A 21,569-nucleotide genomic window follows, 5' to 3' on the forward strand; every position below is an offset into this window, starting at 1 on the left:
GAGGATGGAAAAGACTGTTTCTTTCTCCTTATATCTCTCTTCCACTAGAGTCTGAGCAGAGACAAAGTTATCCAGGCCATCTACCAAGTGATTAGTGCAAACTCTCTGAGTTTACAAGGATTTAGTAGGGAGACCTCTCTAAAGGCTGGGGGTGTTTAAAGAAGGCTTCCTGGAGAAGGTCAGGTGTTGAGCCTTGAAGTGTTGGACCTTTGGACAAAAGGAAAGGCAAGATTGGCTATATGCTGGAGTTGGTTCTTACTGGCCTATGAGAGCTGATTAAGATTTCAGGAATTTTTCAAGACCATAAACAAAATAATTACTAAAATTGAATTATATAAACTATAATTAAATATATTATATGGAAAACAAGTGTAGCAAATAATGAAAAAGTCATTTCCTCATGACGTTACTGCATTTTACTATTATCTGTGCTCTGGAGTTTATGTCTATTTTAGCTATCTGGTGGAAACACTGTATAACTATGCACGTCTCTTCCTACCTGCGCAGTCGGTGACTTCAGGTTGGTAGCTGAAAATTGGCCCCAGCAGGATAGTGGAAATCAGTAGATACCCTGAGTCAGGTTTTGATTTATGGTTTTGCTGATTATCTTAAGAACACTATAGAGAGAATGTTTATGATGCAGATTAAATTTAAAAGTGGGCTGGGTCTGTAGCCATCACATTGTGAAGAGAAGAAAATTATGGAAATGTTTTACCAGTATTTAACCACTATTCATAATAGATTCATCATGGGAGTTACATCACTATTGAACAAGCGAAATTCCAATATATATAGCACCAAAGCAAAAGGGGGTTTATTAGTGAATATAATTTCGACAAGGGTGAGAAGTCGTTTACCAGTAGATTACAAACCAGACCTAATAGTGTTAAGTTTATTGGGAAAAGAGTGGATTGGATGCAACTTTGTTTCTCCAATCATGGTTGAATTGTGACTATGATTGGTCATGGTTATAAGAACTCAGCCAGAGGGGCACCTGGGGGACTCAGTGGGTTAAGCCTCTGCCTTCAGCTCAGGTCATGATCTCAGGAATCTGGGATTGAGCCCCACATTTGGCGCTCTGCTCGGCAGAGGGGGAGGCTGCTTCCCCCTCTCTCTCTGCCTACATGTGATCTCTCTCTCTCTCTGTCAAATAAATAAATAAATATACATATTTTTTTAAAAAAAGAAAAAATAAAGGACCTCAGCCAGAGTCCGCAACAGCATTCTATGAGAATCCCTTGGCTATTTGGAACTTCCAGTAAGAGTATAATATGTTTTATTGTTATTTATAAATTGTGTGCAGCACACCCTTAATAAGACTAAGATTTACAGACATGTGTACCCTTTCCCAGAGAGCCGATTATTAAACTTAACATCAGGTGGGTGTTTGTGCTGTTATTTTGGGTTCAGTCCCAGAGGAGAGAATCAAGACTAGCTAAATGTAAACAGAAAGGGAGTTATTGGAGGATGTTGAATGGCTAACAGATTTACTGGTGACAGGGAGGCCTGAGGGAGCAGACCTTACACTGAAGGGGATCCCCAAATGACTCCTAGTCCCAGTCCAGACTGGACAGTCACAGGTGCTGCTGCTCCTGCCAAGTTCAGGAAGTCACATCTGTAACCACTGCCTCCACGAGCATAGTGGAGAGCTTGCCGTCCAAAACCAAACCTTGCTCAAGTGCGTCCGGGAGAGGGAACCCGAATCATCTACTTAGCTGCCAGGAGGCTTGGGAGATGTTTGGGAGGATTTGGCTTCCAGCCTCTACCGTCTAAAGGACTGGAAGCACAGGGTCTGACCCAGAGGATGGTGAGGATGAGGATGAGGCCCTTGCCAGCCATGGGGAATAGTGTGCTAGGTCTGGAGAATCCTGGTAGCCATGTCAGGATCCTGAGCCTAGCACAGGGACTGGTAGCAGAGAGCCCTGAAGACCACCCTCCCTACTTTACAATCCTTTCTCCTCCCTGACATCTGCTCCCTCTTTCCTAAAATGTTGGGGTGATCACCTCCAAAGCCAGGAATGCCATGTGTCCCCAGATTTAACTCTGAGGTCTTTTGATACTATGTAGCCAGGGAAGATTGGGGGCAGGGGTGGAAAGGGATCAAAGTTCAAGACTTGCTTTAATCAGTATGATGATTGCATCTTGACCAGCAGAAAGTTCTTAGTCTGTTTTAGCCTCCAATTCTTTGTCTGTAAAGTGGGACCACTTACCTCATAAAGTCTGTAAGGATGAGTCTAGCACAGACTTACTCAGTTCACGTTCATCCTCGAATTCAGTGGTTCTGAGTGCTGTTCCTTGTTGTTGCTGTTTTTTTTTTTTTTTAAGATTTTATTTATTTATTTGAGAGAGACAGAGAGATCACAAGTGGGGTGAGTGTCAGAGGGAGAAGCAAACTCCCCAGTGAGCAGCGAGCCGGATGTGAGACTTGATCCCGGGACTCCGGGATCATGACCTGAGCTGAAGGCAGCCGCTTAATGACTGAGCTACCACATGCCCCCAAAACTGTTTCAACAAGACTTTGAGGTGATTCTGATATGCACTAAAATTGGAGAACTCTGATTTAAGGGAAGAGTTTTTCAGATTTGAGTAAGCATAAAGAACACTTTAGGGGGGCTCCTTAAAAATGCAAATTTCTGCCTCACCCCAGAGTCTCATGCCTTAACTCCGGCAATCTGCATTGGAATTAAGCACAGCTGGTGAATCTAAAGCAGGCGCTCTTGAAGTTCTTTCTGAGAAAGATAATACAGATGTCACAAAGTGACAGCAGGTGTGTTTGTGTGTGTTGGGGGGCATCCTGGCTAGTAGGTGAATTGGATTTGTCCTTTAATGTGTTTTATGGAAAACTCATTTAATAGTTACTGCGAAGATTATAATTAAATTTCGGATTTCTGACTTCTTTTGAATATTCAGAAGTTCAGGCAACACCAGGCTGTATTGTGATGCAGCCCCCTTTGGCTGGCGTTGGAAGAGCACCTGACCCTTTTAAAGGCACTGCTTTTTTTCCTCCCATTTTTATTTCCCATCAGGCCTGCTGTTGGAATATTCCTCTAAGGAGACTGGGGTGTGCGGGATCCTGTAGTTCATAGCTGTGGCCACTAGAGGACGATATTAGCAGTGAGTGGCCTGGGTGTCTTGGGGACTCGGGAGAATTAGGGAAGGCAGTTTCTCAGCAGCATAGAAAACATACTTAATACCCACAATCAACTCATTTTGAACAATTAATCATTTGGGGGCACATGTGGAGTTGTTTTCTACACGGATACAGATGGGATTAAAGACCCACAAGAGACTTTCTGAGAGGAAGATGTTCACCTGTGTTCCTCTGGTACCAGGTTCCTTGTTGATAAATGTTGCATAAGTGTTGACTACACCTCCAAGCCCAACACCTGGCTAGACTAAGGCTTATTAAATGTTTGATCCCTTCTCCTTCCTCTTTAACAGTAATCTGTCTTGAACCTTAACTATAACGTGTGCCTTACAGTTCCAACTAAAAAAGGGTAAGATTTTATAAAGATACAAAATAAGAAAAAATGGCATATCATTCTTTCCTATCAGATTAGGAAAGATTAAAAGGATTGTTAAAACTCAGTTTTCAATGTAACACAAAACTATAACAGCTTCTGTTATGCACTGCCAGAGAGAGTGTAAACTAACATTTCTGGAAGGCAATTTGGCAATGGGTATTGATATTGAAAACAACACACCTATAGGAAACAATCCCAAGGGGACAAATATGGGTATTCCACGAGGATAAACTAGATTATACTGCAATTATAAGCAATCCTCAAATCTCAGTGGATTAACTGACAAAGATGCATTCCTACGTCCCACTTCTTGATCACTGCCATCCCCACTGTAGCAGAGTTTGGGAAGGTGGTGAGTTTTATAAATGGAGTTTTATTGTCCTGAACAAAATCACAGTTATATATGCTACTGACTAATTAGAAACAACTGAATATTAGTCTTCAAAAATATTTTCTTGAGGTATGCAATAAAGAACTCATCTAAAGTTCATAGCTTAGTGAATTGTTACATAGGTATACACCTGTGTAAGCATTCTCCAAATCAAGGTAGAGATCATTTCTAGCACCCAAGAAGGCTCCCTTGTACCCTTTCCCAAACAAAATACCCACCACCACCAAACAGAGCCCTCTTCTGACTTTGTCAGAAGATTACTTTTGCCTGTTCTTGCACTTCATATAAATGGAATCATACAATATGTGCTTTTTGTGTCTGACTTCTTTTGATCAACATTTTAAATCATATGTAAGTTATAGCATACATAGAATAATATACAGTCATTAGAAACAATAATGTAGAACCATGTTAGCTGGTGTAAAATGATGTTCTTAATGTATTACTGAGTTTTATTTTAAAAAGATTTTATTGGGGCACCTGGGTGGCTCAGTGGGTTAAGCCGCTGCCTTCGGCTCAGGTCATGATCTCAGGGTCCTGGGATCGAGTCCCGCATCGGGCTCTCTGCTCAGCGGGGAGCCTGCTTCCTCCTCTCTCTCTCTCTGCCTGCCTCTCTGCCTACTTGTGATCTCTCTCTCTGTCAAATAAATAAATAAAATCTTTTTAAAAAATAAATAAATAAATAAAAAGATTTTATTTACCAGGGAGAGAGAGAGCATGAGCAGGGAGAAAGGTGGAGGGAGAAGCAGACTCTCCACTGAACAAGGAGCCCAATATGGGACTCGATCCCAGGACCCTGGGATCATGACCTGAGCCAAAGGCAGACTCAACTGACTAAGCCACCCAGGTGCCCCTGTATTATTTTTTTTTTTAAAAAGGTCACAAGAATGTTATACATAAAAGAACTTGCTTATGAAAAATTGTCTATGTCTATGTTAAATGTTTACAGAGAAAAGTTTGAAAAAATAGTCACTAAAACGCTACTCCTTATTATTTCTGGGTGTTAGGATAAAATAGTTTTAATTTTCTTTATATCCTTCTGTTTGGCTTGAATATATATTTTTTAACTTTTCATCTTGGAATGTTTTTAAATTTATAGAAAAGTTGTAAGAACAGAACAAAGAACTGTATAACCTTGATCCTGATTCACCGATTACTAACATTTTACCACATTTGCTTCTATATATATATTTCCCTGCCCGAATCATTTGAAAGTTAAATATCATTCATTATACTCACTTACCCCTATATACTTAAGTGATTTTTTTTCTAAAGTCAGAAATTGATTGCAGAATAATTATCCAAATCAGGGCATTTAACATTGATATAACATATAACATATAACATATAGTCAATTTCACCAGTTGTCACAGTACCATTGTCTAGGGTGATTGTTTTTCCCCCAGATGCCAACATTTATTTAGTTCTCATGCCTATTTAGCTTTTTGAGCTTATGATGAATAGATAACGTTTGTGTTAAAAAAAAAAAAAAAAAAAAAGAACCTGAAAACTTGCATTAAGCCAAGTAAACTGGGGTAAGATGTAGTAGAGCTTATCCTCAAAGCCTGGCCTGCCCCCAGCTTCAGGGGTTAGCCCTTTTGTTTGTGTTCCTTGATGTTTCCAGGGCAGCTGTGAAGTGCTGCGTCTGATAGACCTCGGGACCTCGCCTTTCTACTACAAGTGGGTCTGGCAGCATCTGGAGCTGATAGACGGCAGACCTCTGAAGACCCACCTCAGTGGTAACTGACAGCCGCGCACAGCAGGGGGCGCCTGGGCCCTTCAGCTTCCCGTGCACTCTCAGACCTCCTGAGCTAGAAAGGCCCGGCAGGATGTCTGGTTTGATCCCCTTTTCCGAGCTGGAAATGTGGCCCACATGGCCCCATGGGGGGAGGCTCCTGCCCACCCTCCTCCGGCTCCTCCTTTTTAGGCTTTCCCTTTATGTCAGGTGCCCCTGGGGAGAGGGGTGGAAAGGAGCCTGGAGCTTGATAGAGCTGGGTTTGAATCTCCCTGGTTAGCTGGATGACTCGGGTAAGTACTTAAAGCCTCTGTAGTGGCTAGTAGCACTGGCCCAGCCAAACTGCTCGTGTTTGAATCCAGGGTCCCTCTCTTAATTGCTGTGTGATATCGGGCAAGTGACTGTGTCCCTGTGCCATCAGTTTCCCTCAGATAGTCCCTACTTCATGGACTTGTTATGAAATGAAGCAAATGAATGTCTAAAGATTTTTTTTTTTAAGATTTTATTTATTTGACAGTGAGAGAGAGATCACATGTAGGCAGAAAGGGAGGGGGACGCAGGCTGCCCTCTGAGCAGAGAGCCTGATGCGGGGCTCGACCTCACGACTCTGAGATCATGACCTGAGCCGAAGGCAGAGGCTTAACCTGCTGAGCCACCCAGGCGCCCCATGATTGGCTTATTTCACTTTGCATAATGTCCTCAAGGTTCATCATATTATAGCATGGATCAGGATTTCCTTCTTTATGAAGTCTGAAGAATATTCCATTGTGTGTGTATGTCTCATTTTGTGTACCCATTCATTCGTCAATGGACTCTTGAGAACTTCCGCATTTCAGCTAGAGTGACTAATGCCGCTATGAGCATGGGTGTAGAGTTATCTCTTTGAGACCTGCTTTTCTTTTGAATATACACCCAGAAGTAGACTTGCTGGATCATATGGTAATTCTGTTTTTAATTTTTTTTAGGGAATTGCCATACCGTTTTCCATAGGGGCTGTCCCATAGTACATTCTCACCAACAGTGCACAAGGGTTCCGGTCTTTCCACATCCTCACCAGTGCTTGCTGTGTCCTGTTTGTATGGTTTTTAAACATGATATTTATCTTAATGGATAGGAGGTGGCATCTTATTATAGTCTTTTACTTTATTATTTATCTTTTTATTATAGTTTTGATTTGTATTTCCCTAATGATTAGTGGTATTGAGCATCTTTTTCTGTGTTTATTTGGCCATTCACATATCTTCTTTGGAGAAACATCTATGCAAGTTTTTTGCCTGTTTTAAAATCTGATTGTCTGCTTTTTTGTTAAGTTTTAGGAATTTTCTTTATATTTTGGATGATAATACCTGTTTGTCCATTTTTTCTTTTGTTGCCTGTGCCTTTGGTATATATACAAGAAATCACCACCAGATCCAATGTTGTGATGCTTTTGCCCTGTGTTTTCTTCTTTTTTCATAAGTGTGGGGGCTTGAACTCAGGACCCTGAGATTAAGGCATGAGCTGAGATCAAGAGTTGGACACTTGGGGCGCTTGGGTGGCTCAGTGGGTTAAACCTCTGCCTTCGGCTCAGGTCATGATCCCAGGGTCCTGGAATCGAGCCCTGCATCGGGCTCTCTGCTCAGCAGGGAGCCTGCTTCCCTTCCCCTCTCTCTCTGCCTGCCTCTCTGCCTACTTGTGATCTTTGTCTGTCAAATAAATAACTAAAATCTTAAAAAAAAAATGGGGGGGGGGTGGACACTTAAGAGACTGAGCCACCCAGGCACCCCTAGCCCTGTGTTTCTTCTAAGAGTTCTATAATTTTAGACCTTAATGTTTAGGTCTTTGAACCATTTTGAGTTAATTTGATTTGTGGTATGATGTAAGGGTCTAACTTCATTCTTGTTAGAATGAAGTTCTAACTTCTAATTAAAATCAGGTAGACTTGAATTAAACCCAAGTTTCAGCCCTTTCCTGGATGACTTAAACTCTGAGTGCTGCTCATTTGATTTCTTAAATGGGGCCAGTAACATGGGATGTAACATACGTGAAGGCTCTGCTCAGGGCCTGGCCCAGACCGATAACACATGGAAACCACAGTATTTTCTGTTTTCCTTCATTTCCCCATGCGCCAGACTGGCCAGGCAGGTGAGGAGGGTAAAGTTTTCACCATCATCAGTACAGACCTCATATATGCAAAGACCCATTAACATGTTTTTCTGTGCTTTCCTCTAACAGAATCTTCTCCTGTGGAGAGATTTAAGGAATTTCAGATAAAATCATATCCTGTACAGGACTTCAGCTTTCTGAAACTTAAGCACCTCCAGAACTCCTGGGAGCAAGAGGGGACCAGCTTCAGTAGGCAGATTAACATCCCGGGAAATACTTATCCGAAGATGTGGGGCCCAAAGATCAAGTAAGCTTAGCTCTTGGCAGATAGAAGCTTCCAGATTCTGGGTGAAAAGGGAGATATAACTTGAAAGGATAGAATGTCAGGGATGCTGGGGGGGGCGGGGGGAGAGGTAGCAGGTACAGCTCGACCCCAAAGATTGGGGTATAGAAAGAAGGTGGCTTAGAGAAGTCCTAGACTTGAGACCCAGCAGCTGCGTTCTCTGTCTGTAACCCACAGAGCCACTTGAGGCAGCCAGCTACTTCCTTTCTCAGGGAACTCATTTGAAGGAGAGGCAGATCTTCTGGCTCTGATACTCTGTGTGTCACTGAATCTTTTTGACTCTGAGCTTCTTCAGAAAAATTCTACCCATCTAAAGGAGGCAGGAGGTAAGAGCCTGGGCTTTGGAGTCAGTTCAGCCCAGGTTCAAATGCTGGCTTGGCCACTTATTTTAACTGTGTCCTTGTACAAGGGATTTGACCTCTCTAAGCCATAGTTCCATTGTCTATAGATAATAGGATTTAAGTCTTGGGGCACCTGGGTGACTCAGTGGGTTAAAGCCTCTGCCTTCGGCTCAGGTCATGATCCCAGTGTCCTGGGATCGAGCCCCACATTGGGCTCTCTGCTCAGCGGGGAGCCTGCTTTTCCCTCTCTCTCTCTGCCTGCCTCTCTGCCTACTTGTGATCTCTCTCTGTCAAATAGATAAATAAAATCTTTAAAAAAATAGGATTTAAGTCTTGGTGATGTTGTAAGACAGCAATTAAATGTGATAATGGCAGTTATAGCTTAACACTTGTGGAATACTCCGTGCCTGGTCCTGGATTATCTAATTTAATCCTCGCAGGTTCTATGAGGTAAGTGCTGTTATCAGTCCCATTTTTCAGGTGAGGAAACCAAGCTACAGAGAATGATTAATGTTCCCGTTTGAGGTCTTACAAGGTAGGAAGCAGTGGAGCCAGGATTCAAACCTGAGCAGCTTATTAGTGCTCAGTCCTATTGTCTGGTACAACTGTCATGGCTGGAATGAGAATGTGCCACGGGGGCTGTGCTTTTGCCTCAACCCAGAGAGGCTGAGGAGCAGGAAAGAACACTCAGTGGTCCCTGCCCAGAGGCAGCTCAACGCTGGACCCACAGCAATCTAACACTTCTCCCCCCACCCCTGCCATACAATGTAAAATTAAAATATCACCATGAGGGGTGCCTCGGTGGCTTAGTTGATTAAGTGTCTTCCTTTGGCTCAGATCCTGACCCTGGAGTCCTGGGATCGAGTCCCACATTGGGCTTCCTGCTCACAGGGAGTCTGCTTTCCCTCTGCCCCTCACCCTGCTTGAGCCCTCTTTCTTGCTCTCTCTCTCTCAAATAAATAATAAAAGCTTTAAAAACTATATTACAATAATAGTAATAATAACATGAGTGTCACAGTCTCCATGTTACCCCAAGTACCACTGCACTCAAATCCTTTGCCTATTAGCATTTCTAGCCTACTGGTCTCCATAACGAGCATCCCATAACTTCTGAGTTGTCATTCCCTCTGATGGATATTCTTTCCAAGCAATCCAGTGCTTGAAGTCCCAGTCCCAGTCCTTCTGCAGGTAGGGATGGTACAGACCCAGTTTCTCTGCTGTACATCAGTAAGGGAGAAGAGACAGGTTGGACCCAGAAGTGAAAAGCAAAGACCATGCTGGGCATGTCCTGCAGGGTGAGAATTGTAGGCTGACTTGTTTATGTGTTGGGTGGCTTTATGAGTTGGGTGAATATATCATCTATCTTCTCAGCTGATAAAATTTTTTTCCCTGCCTCTAATCCAGTTCATATAGCCTGTCTCTTCCTTCTACTTCACCTGAGACCAAAGGAAACACAACAAGGTTGCCTGTGTAAAAGTAATTCCAACATGAACAAAGTACAGAATCTACAGGCTGCCCAAGGAAACCTGTCTTTTATTTTATTTTTATATTTTTTAATTGGACAGAGGGAGAGAGATCACAAATAGGCAGAGCAGCAGGCAGAGAGAGAGGTGGAAGCAGGTGTGGGCACGATCCCAGGACCCTGAGATCATGACCTGAGCCAGAGGCAGAGGCTTAATCCACTGAGCCACCCAGAAACCTGTCTTTTAAACAAATAAAACCATTTCTTCTCTGCTTTTCTGCCAAGAAGGAGAGCCCCAACCTCTGTGTGTCCCCCAGGGGCCCAGAGCTAGCTTGAGGCCAAAGCAGTCTGTTCTAAGCTCTGACTTAGAAATTTCTTCCTCATGTTGAACATCTATCAGCCAGCCTGGACTTCTCATCCATCTGGTCTGACTCAGCTGTCTGAGCTCATCAGCCCCTTCTTCTACATAATAGTCTTCAGGTGTTTAAAGGGGGGTCCTATCTCTTTCTCTGCTAGCCTCCCCCCTATTAAACTTCTCCAGTTCCTGACATGGTTTCTTCCAGAGTTTGATTTGAGTTTTCTCACTTTCTGGAGGCAGTGGGAGTTCTCCAGGGAGGGAAGGTCTCTGTGTATGGCAGAGTGGGGGCTGACTGTCTAGGGCTTCTTGAACTGGCTGTGTGACAAATGAGTTCTCTTTAACAAGCTGTCATATTTCAGGTCCAGGGATCCTCATACACTTCAGTGTTCCCTGATCAGTACCAAGTATGGTGATCTCCCCAAGGAGGCTGCAGTGGGCGCCTACATCAAGATTCACACTGTGGAGGAAGGAGATACTGTGGTGAGTGTGCAGAGAGCCTCCCTCAGGAAAGAGTGTGTAATGTGGCAGGTTACGAGTATTAAGGAATAACAGGAAAGGTTTGAAAACATCTCACTTGATATTTGGTGATATTAAGGAATATTGTTGATTTTTAAAGATATGATAACAGTATCATGGTTATGTTTTTTAAGAGTCCTTATACTTAAGAGATACATATAAAAAAAGAGAGATACATATCAAAAAACAGATAAAATGATATGACATCTGGGACTTGCTTTTTTTTTTTAAGATTTTATTTATTTATTTGACACAGAGAGAGAGAGAGATCACAAGTAGGCAGAGAGGCAGGCAGAGAGAGAGAGGGAAGCAGGCTCCCTGCTGAGCAGAGGAGCAAGAAACAAGGAACAAGGAACAAGGAACAAGGCAAGAATATACCCTCTCACCACTCTTTTTCAACATTGTGCTAGAAGACCTAGCTAGTGCATTAAGGCAAGAAAGGAAATAAAACATTTGGGAAGAAAAAAATAAAGCTGTCTTTGTATGTGGATATTTTATTGTCTATTTAGACAACTCCAAAGAATCAAAAAATAAAAACAAAAAAACCCTCTTGAAGTGAATAAATTATTATAGCAAGATCACAGGGTATAAGACAGTGAAGTGAACATTGACATTTGAAATAAAACACAAAAGCATTTACAATAGCACCAAAAATGAAATACTTAGGTATAAGTCTAACAAAGTATGTTCAGGATCCACATGCAGAAAACTATTAATAACGAAAGAACTCACGGGGTGCCTGGGTGGCTAAGTCAGTTAAGCACCTGCCTTCTTCTCAGGTCATGGTCTCAGGGTCCTGGAATCAAGCACCGCACCAGGGTCCCTGCTCAGGAGGGAGCCCACTTCTCCCTCTCCCTCTACCCCTCCCCCGGGCTTATATGCCCCCTCTCTCTCAAATAAATAAAATAAAATCTTTTAAAAATTGTAATAAAAGAACTCAAAGAATATTTAGATAAATGGAGAAATATTCTATGTTCATGGATTGGAAGAGTCTATGATTAACACGTCAGTTCTTCCCAACTTAAACTATAGATTCAGCACAATCTCAGCCAAAACCCCATAAAGTTATTTTGTGGATATTGACAAAGTGATTCTAAAATTTACATGGAAAAGTGAATGTAAACCAACTGGTAAATCCAAACAATGAAATGTTCTTCATCTATAAGAATAAATGAACTTTCAAGCTAAGAAAAAATGTAAAGGAAACTTAAATGACTATTTTAAGTGAAAGAAGCCAATATGAAAAGATTAAGTATTTTGTATTCCAATTCTGTGACATTCTGGAAAAGGCATAACTATAAAGTTAGTGATCAGTCAGTGGTCACCAGAGGTTTGGAGTTCAGGAGGAGGAATCAATAGGTGAAGCACGAGGACTTTTAGGAGAGTAAAATTATTCTGTATGATACTATAAAGGAAGATACACACACTTAAGCATTTGGTAAGACTCATAAAACTTTATAGCACAAATAGTGAACCTTAATGTATGCAATTTGTTAAAAAAAATAGGAGTAATTTAGGAGATTGCAGGAGGGAATGCAGACTACGACGAGAGCATCTAATGATACTGCAAATGTCTGAAATGATCTCAGTGAAGAGGGTGGGAGGAAATGGTGCTGATCTATGTAATGCTGGAGGCAGCTGGGGTCCCTGAGCCTGAAAGTTGAAGGCACTGCGCATGAGCACTGTACTCTAGCTGATGACCTTGTGACCCAGGGGCATATGCCTAATATGCCCTGATACTGCAATGCACGTGTCCTGAAATGGATCAAATCAGTAAATGAATAACTGAGGATGGCAGCCAGGTTTCTCAGCACTGGAGTAGAGATTTGCAGATAAGCAAGGAGGAGGCTAGAATGAACCATGTGGGGGGCGCCTGGGTGGCTCAGTGGGTTAAGCCGCTGCCTTCGGCTCAGGTCATGATCTCAGGGTCTTGGGATCGAGTCCCGCATCGGGCTCTCTGCTCAGCAGGGAGCCTGCTTCCTCCTCTCTCTCTGCCTGCCTCTCTGCCTACTTGTGATCTCTCTCTGTCAAATTAAATAATAAATAAAATCTTTAAAAAAAAAAAAAAAAAAAAAAAAGAATGAACCATGTGGGAACGGATTCCTTGAAGACCTCAGTATGAACTCCTGTTTAACTTAATATAAATACAGATGGTTGTGCATGGAAATATTTAGAGATATGTGCCTCAACATATATTTTTTGCTCTGTCAACTGACAGGGCCTAAAAGAAATGACATTGTAGTAGCAATGAGCAAACCTAGCATCCAGATCGTAGTTTCTTTTTATTTGATTTATTCATTTGACAGAGAGAGAGAGTGCACGCACAAGCAGGGGGAGAGGGAGAGGGAGAAACAGACTCCACTGAGCAGGGGGCAGGATGCAGGACTCCATCCCAGGGCCCTGGGATCATGACCTGAGCTGAAGGCAGATGCTTAACTTACTGAGCCATCCAGGCACCCCTGGAACTTGGTTTCTAATATCATTCTTTTATAAGAGGAACAAGGGCTCCTTGGAAAATGATTGATTCTAGGACTAGGGCAGGAAATAGACAAGATGATCCTGGAGCATTTTGTAGTGTTGAACAGCAAGGAGGTATGGAGGGGAAAACCCTACATTGATGGAAGCAAGCATATCAAAGGGACACAGGTGCCAACTGAAAGAGCTCCCAGTGGCCAAAGCTAAAACAATCTGAACTATTTGAGCCACAGATAGAATAGTATTAGATTATACCTCAAAGTATATAGTAAACACCTCTGAGAATATACTGGTATAATGAATAAATAATGAACAAATTAATAAATAAGGGAGAAGAGATGAATCTTCCATGCAGAAGAATTCCAAATAATTTATGTAGATACTTGGCCCTAAAGGAGAGGATGTATAAACCCTACTCGTTAGGTGTGAGCTGCGCACAGTGACTTCCTTCTAAAGAGCACAGTAAGGAAAGGGGGCAGGGAGAGTAACTTTACAATGGATGAACCTGAGAAACACCACTGTAGCCAGGTGATCAAGGCCAATAGCCACAGTTAAATCGTGTTGATAGTATGTCCCCTAATATGAGGAAATGGGGAATGATGTGGTGAGAATGACACTTTACCTCTGTGGTCCTCTTCCCAATGATCCACAACCCCAGTCTAATCAGGGGACCAAATCGCTGGGCATCATTCAAAATTCCTGACCAGTACTCCTGACCAGTAGCTATCAGTAGCTATCATTAACAAGGTCAGTCTGAGAAATTGCCCAGCCAAGTGAAGCCCAAGAGATAAGAGAATAAAGGAATATGTGTTCTGGATAGCATCATGGAACAGGAAAAGGACATTAGGTAAAGAAAAGAAATCTACGGGGCACCTGGGTGGCTCAGTGGGTTAATCCTCTGCCTTTGGCTCAGGTCATGATCTCAGGGTCCTGGGATGGAGCCCAGAATCAGGCTTTCTGCTCAGCAGGGAGCCTGCTTCCCCCTCTCTCTCTGCCTGCCTCTCTGCCTATGTGATCTCTCTGTGTGTGTCAAATAAATAAATAAAATCTTGAAAAAAAATGTAAAAAAGAAGACATCTAAGCAACCTTGACTTAACAATGATAATGTATTGATATTGGTTCATTAATCATAACAAAGGTATCTTACTAATATAAAATAATAACAGCAGAAACTGTATAGGGGAACTCTGTACTAGCTTCTCAATTTTTCTAAGTCTAAAGTTGTTCTAAAAAACAAAGTCTATTATGGGGCACCTGGGTGGCTCAGTGGGCTAAAGCCTCTGCCTTTAGCTCAGGTCATGATCCCAGGTTCCTGGGATTGAGCCCCACATTGGGCTCTCTGCTCAGCAGGGAGCCTGCTTCCCTTCCTCTCTCTGCCTACCTCTCTGCCTACCTGTGATCTCTGTCTGTCAAATAAATAAATAAAGTCTTAAAAAAAAAAGTATTTACAAAAACAAAGTCTATTAAAAAGATAATTATCCAGGGTACCTGGTGGTTCAGTTGGTTAGATGTCCAACTCTTGATCTAAGCTCAGGTCTTACTCTCAGGGTGGTGAGTTTAAGTCCCACTTTGGGCTCCATGCTGGGTGTAGAGCCTACTTAAAAAAAAAAAAAATATCTAGTGGTTAGTTAGCTGGGTGGGGAATGCATGGATGAAACAAGTTGGGCCATGAGTTCATCACTGTGAGAGCTGGGCAGCAGGTGGGCCTCTGCCTGCCCCGGGGAGGGGCTGTCTTCTGAAGCCCCACATGTGGTCATCATTGTGTGTGGCCAGTCCAGAGAGTGGCTCCCTTGCCATGCCCTCTGTTCCTCAGTAACAGTATCTCCAGGGTCCTCCTCACATGCCTGTCACCCCCTGTTGCGGTGCGCTCTTCATGCTCCTGCCCCATGGGACTGGGAATCTTCCCAGTGCAGTACTGGGTGGAAGCCCCAGCCCCCCAGCACAGCTGTCCCTGGAGGCTGCTGGAATTTTTCCAAACTCTTAGGAAGCTTTTCCTTTTTTCAGCAAAATTCTGCCTCCTGCAACTTTTAACTAGCTCTTCCCCTAAACTCCCCTGACCTCCATGGAACAAAACAGAAGAAATCAGCTTCCTAGCCACATGATGGCCCCTTAGATACTTAAATAATGCCCACTTTGTTTTTCATCCAGCATTTCTGGAGCCAGGCACAGTGCCAAAGCCCCGAGAATTATTTTCTCCTTTGGTCAAAACCTCCTACGTTCCTTTTGACAGCCCCCAGGTGGTGTGGCTTCCAGGGTGGCTAGTGCTTCTGGGTGAGATGCTCAGCACTGATTGCAGGGCTCCTGACACCCTGAGCACAGCCTCACCCACTTCCAGGCAGAGCAGCTGGGGATGCCGGGCACCTGGAGCTGAATGAGGGCCCCAGAGGGCAGAAAGGCATCGCCCGGTTGGACAGATGGTGGCGGCCCTGGAGGCGGTGCAGTATGGAGAAGGAACAGCAAGGTCCCTCTCATCAGGGGTCTGCCGTGCTGGAATAGGGAACTTGGCCTTGATTCTCTAGCAAGGCCTAGACGGCTTTGGGTGGGGCTCTAAGCAAATACCCAGCTGCCTTGTTCATCACGCAGGGCCCATCCCAGAGAAGGCCCCCCAACCCCAAATACGTGTTAGCATGACTCTTGATGAAAATGCCTTGAATGTCTCTGTTGTCCCTGCTTTCAAGGCCCTGGCTTCATTTGTAGGAGAGTGAATGGTGACAGCTATGTTTGTATTCACTTGAGAGATCCCATTTGCTTAATATGGGCAGCAGGAGTGTGAAGCTGGGTCAGTCTTTGAAACAGCAGAGGTTGAGGCCTGGAGTAGAGCCTCTGTTTTGAGCCAGGAGGTTGTAAGGGAACCAGCTTCTCCAGGGAACAGGCAGAGCAAGGTCTCAGATGGGGCAAGCCAGAGCCATGGGCAGGGAAGAGGGGATATGACAGATTGGGGCCAAGATCAGGGGGTCCTCATCTTCATTTTGCTTCTAATTAGACAGCTGTGTGGCCTCAAAAGAAAATGTGGAAATTCACCTGGGTGAGCTGCTAACTCGAATGTTCTGTGGCCCCATCTGAGTGTTCATTCGGCAGATAGCTCTTGAGCATCTACTGTGCTCCAACCCTGGCCTAAGATGCCAGTGTGGGCAAGGAAACTGACATCCTTCTTGTCCTCATGGGGCTTATGATCTAGTCTGGGGACAGACAATAGAAAGATGAATTAGCAAACATGTAGCAGTGTAAATTGCTGTTAGGAATGGAAGAGAAAGCTGGGCTGTGGGGCAGGGTTCTTAAATGGAGCAATCAAGGAAGCCGGCTCTGAGGAAGTGATGTTTTAAGTTGAGACCTGAGTGGTGAAAAGAACAAGCGGGGGGTGACCTGGGGGAAGAATGTAGCAGACTGAGGAAGAGTAAGCTCAACGCCTGAGGCCACAAGGTGCTTGGCATGTCCAGGGGACTGGGAGGGAGGGCAGCATGTGTGGAACAGAGTAAACAAGGCACAGCAGCCTGAGGCCAGGCTGGAGAGTCAGGCAAGGGTGGGCTAGCTCAGACCTTGGGGCCACAATGAGGAGCTTTTGTTTGTCCTCCGTGCTGCCCGAAGGTATTTCAAGGGCATAGTCAGCAAAGGGCCGTGACTGGCTGGTGTGTGTGGGATGGGTTGCAGGTGGATGAAGGTACCTGCCGGCAGTGCTGCCCCCAGTGGGGCCCTGAACAGATTGTGGCTTTCAAATCCTGCCTCCACCTCTTTCTGTCCTTGGGCAAGTTCCTTAACCTCTTTGTGCCTCAGTTTCCTCAGAGTATAGTGGTTGAAAGCATGGACTCTGAAGACAGAACCCCTGGGCTCAAATCCTAGCTTTATTGCTTCCGTGCTGTGTGATGTTGGGCAGAGTTCTCAGCCTCAGCAGCATCCTCTGTAAAATGAGGATAATAGTAGGACCCACCTCATGGGGGTTTTGGGTGGTGTCAAATAACTCAGTACCCACGGCAGGGCCAAGAGGGCCTGGGGTGAGCAAATGCCCAAATATTGCTGTTATATCATTGTCATCATCACGGCCAAGGAGCCAGAGGAGTGACTGAGCTGCAGAGAAGGGTCCAGTGACCCCCAAAGTCTGTGAGGGACCAAGAAGGTTACTGAGATTCAATGGGGACACGCGAGCAAAAACCTGCAGAAAGGATGAGGCAGGGTGTGGTGGCTGCAGAAGGGGGATTTAGAAAAGGAGGACTCACCATTGGAATTCTGTCACTGTCCTGAGGAAGAGAAAAATGGGTTTACTTGGCACAAGAGTTGAGATTGGACCTGGGGAAAACCTTGTGAAATACTGTTCTCTTGAGGGACTTCCTGAGTGTGACTCTTGGAAAGCCTGTGTGGAGGTAGGACACGGACAGTGTGCTTTCCTTACAGGTTCTTTTAATTCCAGCAGCTGGAGGCCTTTGATGTCAAAAGTGTAGCATGAAGGAGCCCTGGACTTCTCCCCATCCCCTGCAGGATGACCCCCAGATGGATTCACCTTCTGCCTGGGGCCTCATTTTCCCCATCTTCCCATCTAGATAATCTGCTGGTAGAAGCTGACAGTCCTGGGTGCCTGGGTGGTTCAGTGGGTTAAGCCTCTGCCTTCGGCTCAGGTCATGATCTCAGGGTCCTGGGATCAAGCTCCGCATCAGGCTCTCTGCTCAGCAGGAAGCCTGCTTCCCCCTTCTCTCTCTGTCTGCCTCTCTGTCTACTTGTGATCTCTCTCTCTCTGTGTCAAATAAATAAATAAAATCTTAAAAAAAAAAAGTGTACAGTCTCTGAGATGAAACCTTCTGGAACTTTCTGTTCCCCAGGGTCTTCACCAGATCCTCCTCCCAGAGAACCAGCTTGACATCCGGCCCTTGATCCTGGTGAGCCTGGGAGCTGAGGTGATACGGGTGACGAAAGAAAAATTCTGTGAACTGATGGACAGCAAGGTAACAGAGAAGTTGTCCAGGCTCAAGGTCAATTACCCCAGGTCAGTGCTGGCAATGTGCCTACATCCCACCAGACCAAATAAACAAATTTTCACTTATTGTTTTAGTAAAAGAAAGAAAAAAAGTGCTAATGCTGAAAAGGGGGAATGAAACCTGTAGTTGTTGGTACCCCTTAAATTATCTTTTTGATATCCTTTTGATAATAAATTTAGTATTATGTTGCAAGGGCTATGCCCTCTGAAGTAAAGGTCTACCTGTGAATTTATCTCATTATGGGAAAAGCTACAGGTACTGAGATGTTCATAGCAGCCATATTCTTGATAGAAAAACCACTACCACCATCACCCAAACGTATCACACTAAGGAGATAGTTTAGAAATTGTGGTGCATTTCTTTGATAGAACATAAGTGCTATATTTAAAAAATTGTAAGTTTAATGGTTCTGTAGGAGGAGGGTAAAATAGGTGATATAATGATTCATGAAAAGGACAGGATGCAAAACTGTACATATCCTATGGCTGTGCCTTTGTAAAACACAAGAGAAAAACCTAGAAGGAAATAAGTAAAAGTGTTGAGAAACTGTGATGTTGCCAAACTTGTGAGAGTCATTCTGTCTGGAAGGTAAAACTAAAAGATATTTCCTGGTTATCATTATATATTCCTCTCATATTTAATTGTTTTTGTAGTGTGTGTGCATTGCTTTTATAATGAGGGAAGAAAAGATACTTTTTTTAATTTAAATTTTACTTAGTTAACATACAGTACAATATCGGTTTCTGGAGTAGAATTCAGTGATTCATCACAAGTGCCCTTCATACCCATCAACCATGTAACCCATCCCCCACCCACCTCCCTCTATCAATCCTCAATTCTCTACCTTAAGATTTCTTATGGTTTCTTTCTCTCTCCTTCCCCCAGCTTCCCATATGTTTATCTGTTTTCTTTCCCAAATTCCTCATATGAGCAAGATCATGTGGTATTTGTCTTTCTCTCACTGACTTATTTCACTCAGCGTCATACTCTCTAGCTCCATCCATGTTGTTGCAAAAGGCAAGATTTCATTCTCTTTGCTGGCTGAGTAATATTCCATTATATATCTGTCACACCTTCTTCATTCATCAGTTGATGGACATCTGGGCTCTCTCCACAGTTTGGCAAAAAGAAATAGTTATGAAAAGTTGTTGAGGACACCTGGATGGCTCAGTTGGTTGAGTGTCGACTCTTGATTTCGGCTCAGGTCATGATCTCAGGATTGTGAGATCAAGCCCTGTGTTGGTTTCCATGCTGGGTGTGGAGCCTGCTTAAGATTCTCTCTCCTTCTCCCTCGGTCCCTCCCCAAATCCCTAAATAAAAAGTTTTTGTCAGGATAGTGGCATTCCAAGTGGGCTTTTCCCCTTTATTTTCCAAATGTTTGGTAATGATGATATTACTTTTTTTTTTAAGATTTTATTTATTCATTTTACAGACAGAGATCACAAGTAGGCAGAGAAGCAGGCAGACAGAGATCACAAGTAGGCAGGAAGCAGGCTCCCCACTGAGCAGAGAGCCCGATGGGGGGCTTGATCCCAGGACCCTGAAATCATGACCTGAGCCGAAGGCAGAGGCTTTAATCCACTGAGCCACCCAGGCGCCCCTGATATTACTTTTATAATTTAAAAATATCTATCTTGAGAGATTTGATCAAAAGATTTACTTTTACTTTTCCCTAGTTTCCAAATCTTCCAAGGTAAATATGTCTATAAGGTGAAAAAAAACCTTCATTTTTTAATGTAAAAGTTAACTGGACCAGTGGTTGCAAAACTATTTTGATCTTGCACTGTTATTACTAAAAAGTGTTTGCATATATACCCCTTAGAATATATGTAAATAGGAATAACGTGAATTTATTATTATTATGTACATATATTGCTGTAGTAATATATATGTTATGGACACACCAAAATTCTTTAGAAGAATAAGACAAAGAGAAATATAAATGACGTCCTATATTTTTTTTCACACACTCCAGTGGGTCTTGTTCACCTCCCTAGATGATATGATGCTGCTATCCCCACTGGGACTTCCAGCCTAGAACCCTGGGCCCCCTGCCTCCACCTCCTCCCCAATAGATCCTTTCAGCATTTCTGTGCTCTTGCTAAAACCTAGATCTGGCTATGTCAAACTCCTGCTTAAAACTTGGGTTGCTCAGTCGGTTAAGTGTCTGCCTTCAGCTCAGGTCATAATCTCAGGGTCCTGTGGTGGAGCCCCAAGGGCCCCCGACCCTGGGCCCCTTGCTCAATGGAGAGTCTGCTTCTCCCTCTCCCTCTGCCCTTCCCGCTGCTCTCTCTCAAACAGGGATTTTAGGAGCCTTAGATGATGGGTGTCTGTTAATGGCTGTTGAACTGAAATTAAGCAGAGGTTTCCGTGGCCTTGATGGAGGCAGACACTTGAGCCCCTGGCATCTGTGCCGCGCAGTCAGCGCTTCGCTGCAATGATCCGCAATGCTGACAGATAGGATTCTGGCTTATTCATTCACTGTTGAACTCGTGGTTCCTAGACTGCTAAAGCGACACAAAACAGATCCATTATCTGGCTCAAATTCTCCATGTTTTAATTGAGGACTGCAAAGCCCAGGAAAGAGGGCATGACATCCTGAAGATCACAAGGTTGGTGGCAGTGACACCTGTCCTATAAATGCCAGGGTCTGGATAACCTGACGTCTCTCCCCCTGCAAAGCACATGGGGCTGAGTTCCCAGGAGAGAAGGGAAATCTCTTGAGGGCTAAAATGGAGGAGATCCTAAAAGCCAACACACAGAGTGTGATCTAGTATGGGATTGCTGGGTGGGGGTGGGCCGGGCCAGGGGTTAGGGCGATCCTGGGCTGAAGTTTTTACAGCCTGTGGGGACAGATGAAACTTTGAGTTCACGTGAAGCAGAGATTGGAACGGAAACCCCTGCACCGAGCTGAGGCCCTTAGAAGCGTGACCCCATTTTGTGAAAAAATTAACTAGAAATCAGTATGGCCATCCGCATAGGAGGTGACATGGAATCTTGTCTGTCTTAGCTTGGGACTCTGAGCTCCCCACCGTAGAAGCCCCCCTAAGAATCTGTAATCACACGCTTGCCCCCTCCTAGGTTTTGGTGAGTCTTGTAGCATCTTTAAACCCAGTGTCCATGTTTGTGAAATGGGTAGTTTCAAGGATTAAATGGGTTAACAAGTAAGGTGCTGGGCACTTTAGTGCTAAGTCAGAGTTAAATATAGTATCTCTCTCTCTCTCTCTTTTATGGAAGAAATAGGGAGTTAGAGGAATTTTCTTTTCTTTTCTTTTTTAGATTTGGAGTGAGAGCGAGCACAGGCAGACAGAGTGGCAGGCAGAGGCAGAGGGAGAAATAGGCTTCCTGCCAAGCAGGGAGCCCAATGTGGGACTC

General features: G+C 43.9%; 1 protein-coding gene across 4 annotated transcripts in view; it reads left to right on the forward strand.

The window, feature by feature from the left end:
* CNBD2 (cyclic nucleotide binding domain containing 2) overlaps nt 1-21,569 on the forward strand; it is a gene marked incomplete at its 5' end in the record, with an annotated part of 54,403 nt that overhangs the window by 30,926 nt on the left and 1,908 nt on the right. For 3 of the 4 annotated variants that reach the window (XM_082746241.1, XM_082746242.1, XM_082746243.1), the window contains 4 exons: nt 5,540-5,654; nt 7,865-8,042; nt 10,599-10,719; nt 18,039-18,202. In XM_082746241.1, the coding sequence (XP_082602367.1) occupies nt 5,540-5,654; nt 7,865-8,042; nt 10,599-10,719; nt 18,039-18,202 (578 nt within the window). Of the gene's footprint in view, nt 1-5,539; nt 5,655-7,864; nt 8,043-10,598; nt 10,720-17,616; nt 17,978-18,038; nt 18,203-21,569 lie in introns of those variants that run through there. The other variant, XM_082746244.1, reaches the window with a different exon arrangement.

The sequence above is a fragment of the Mustela nivalis genome, assembly GCF_964662115.1.
Source record: "Mustela nivalis genome assembly, chromosome: 8".
Taxonomy (NCBI): domain Eukaryota; kingdom Metazoa; phylum Chordata; class Mammalia; order Carnivora; family Mustelidae; genus Mustela; species Mustela nivalis.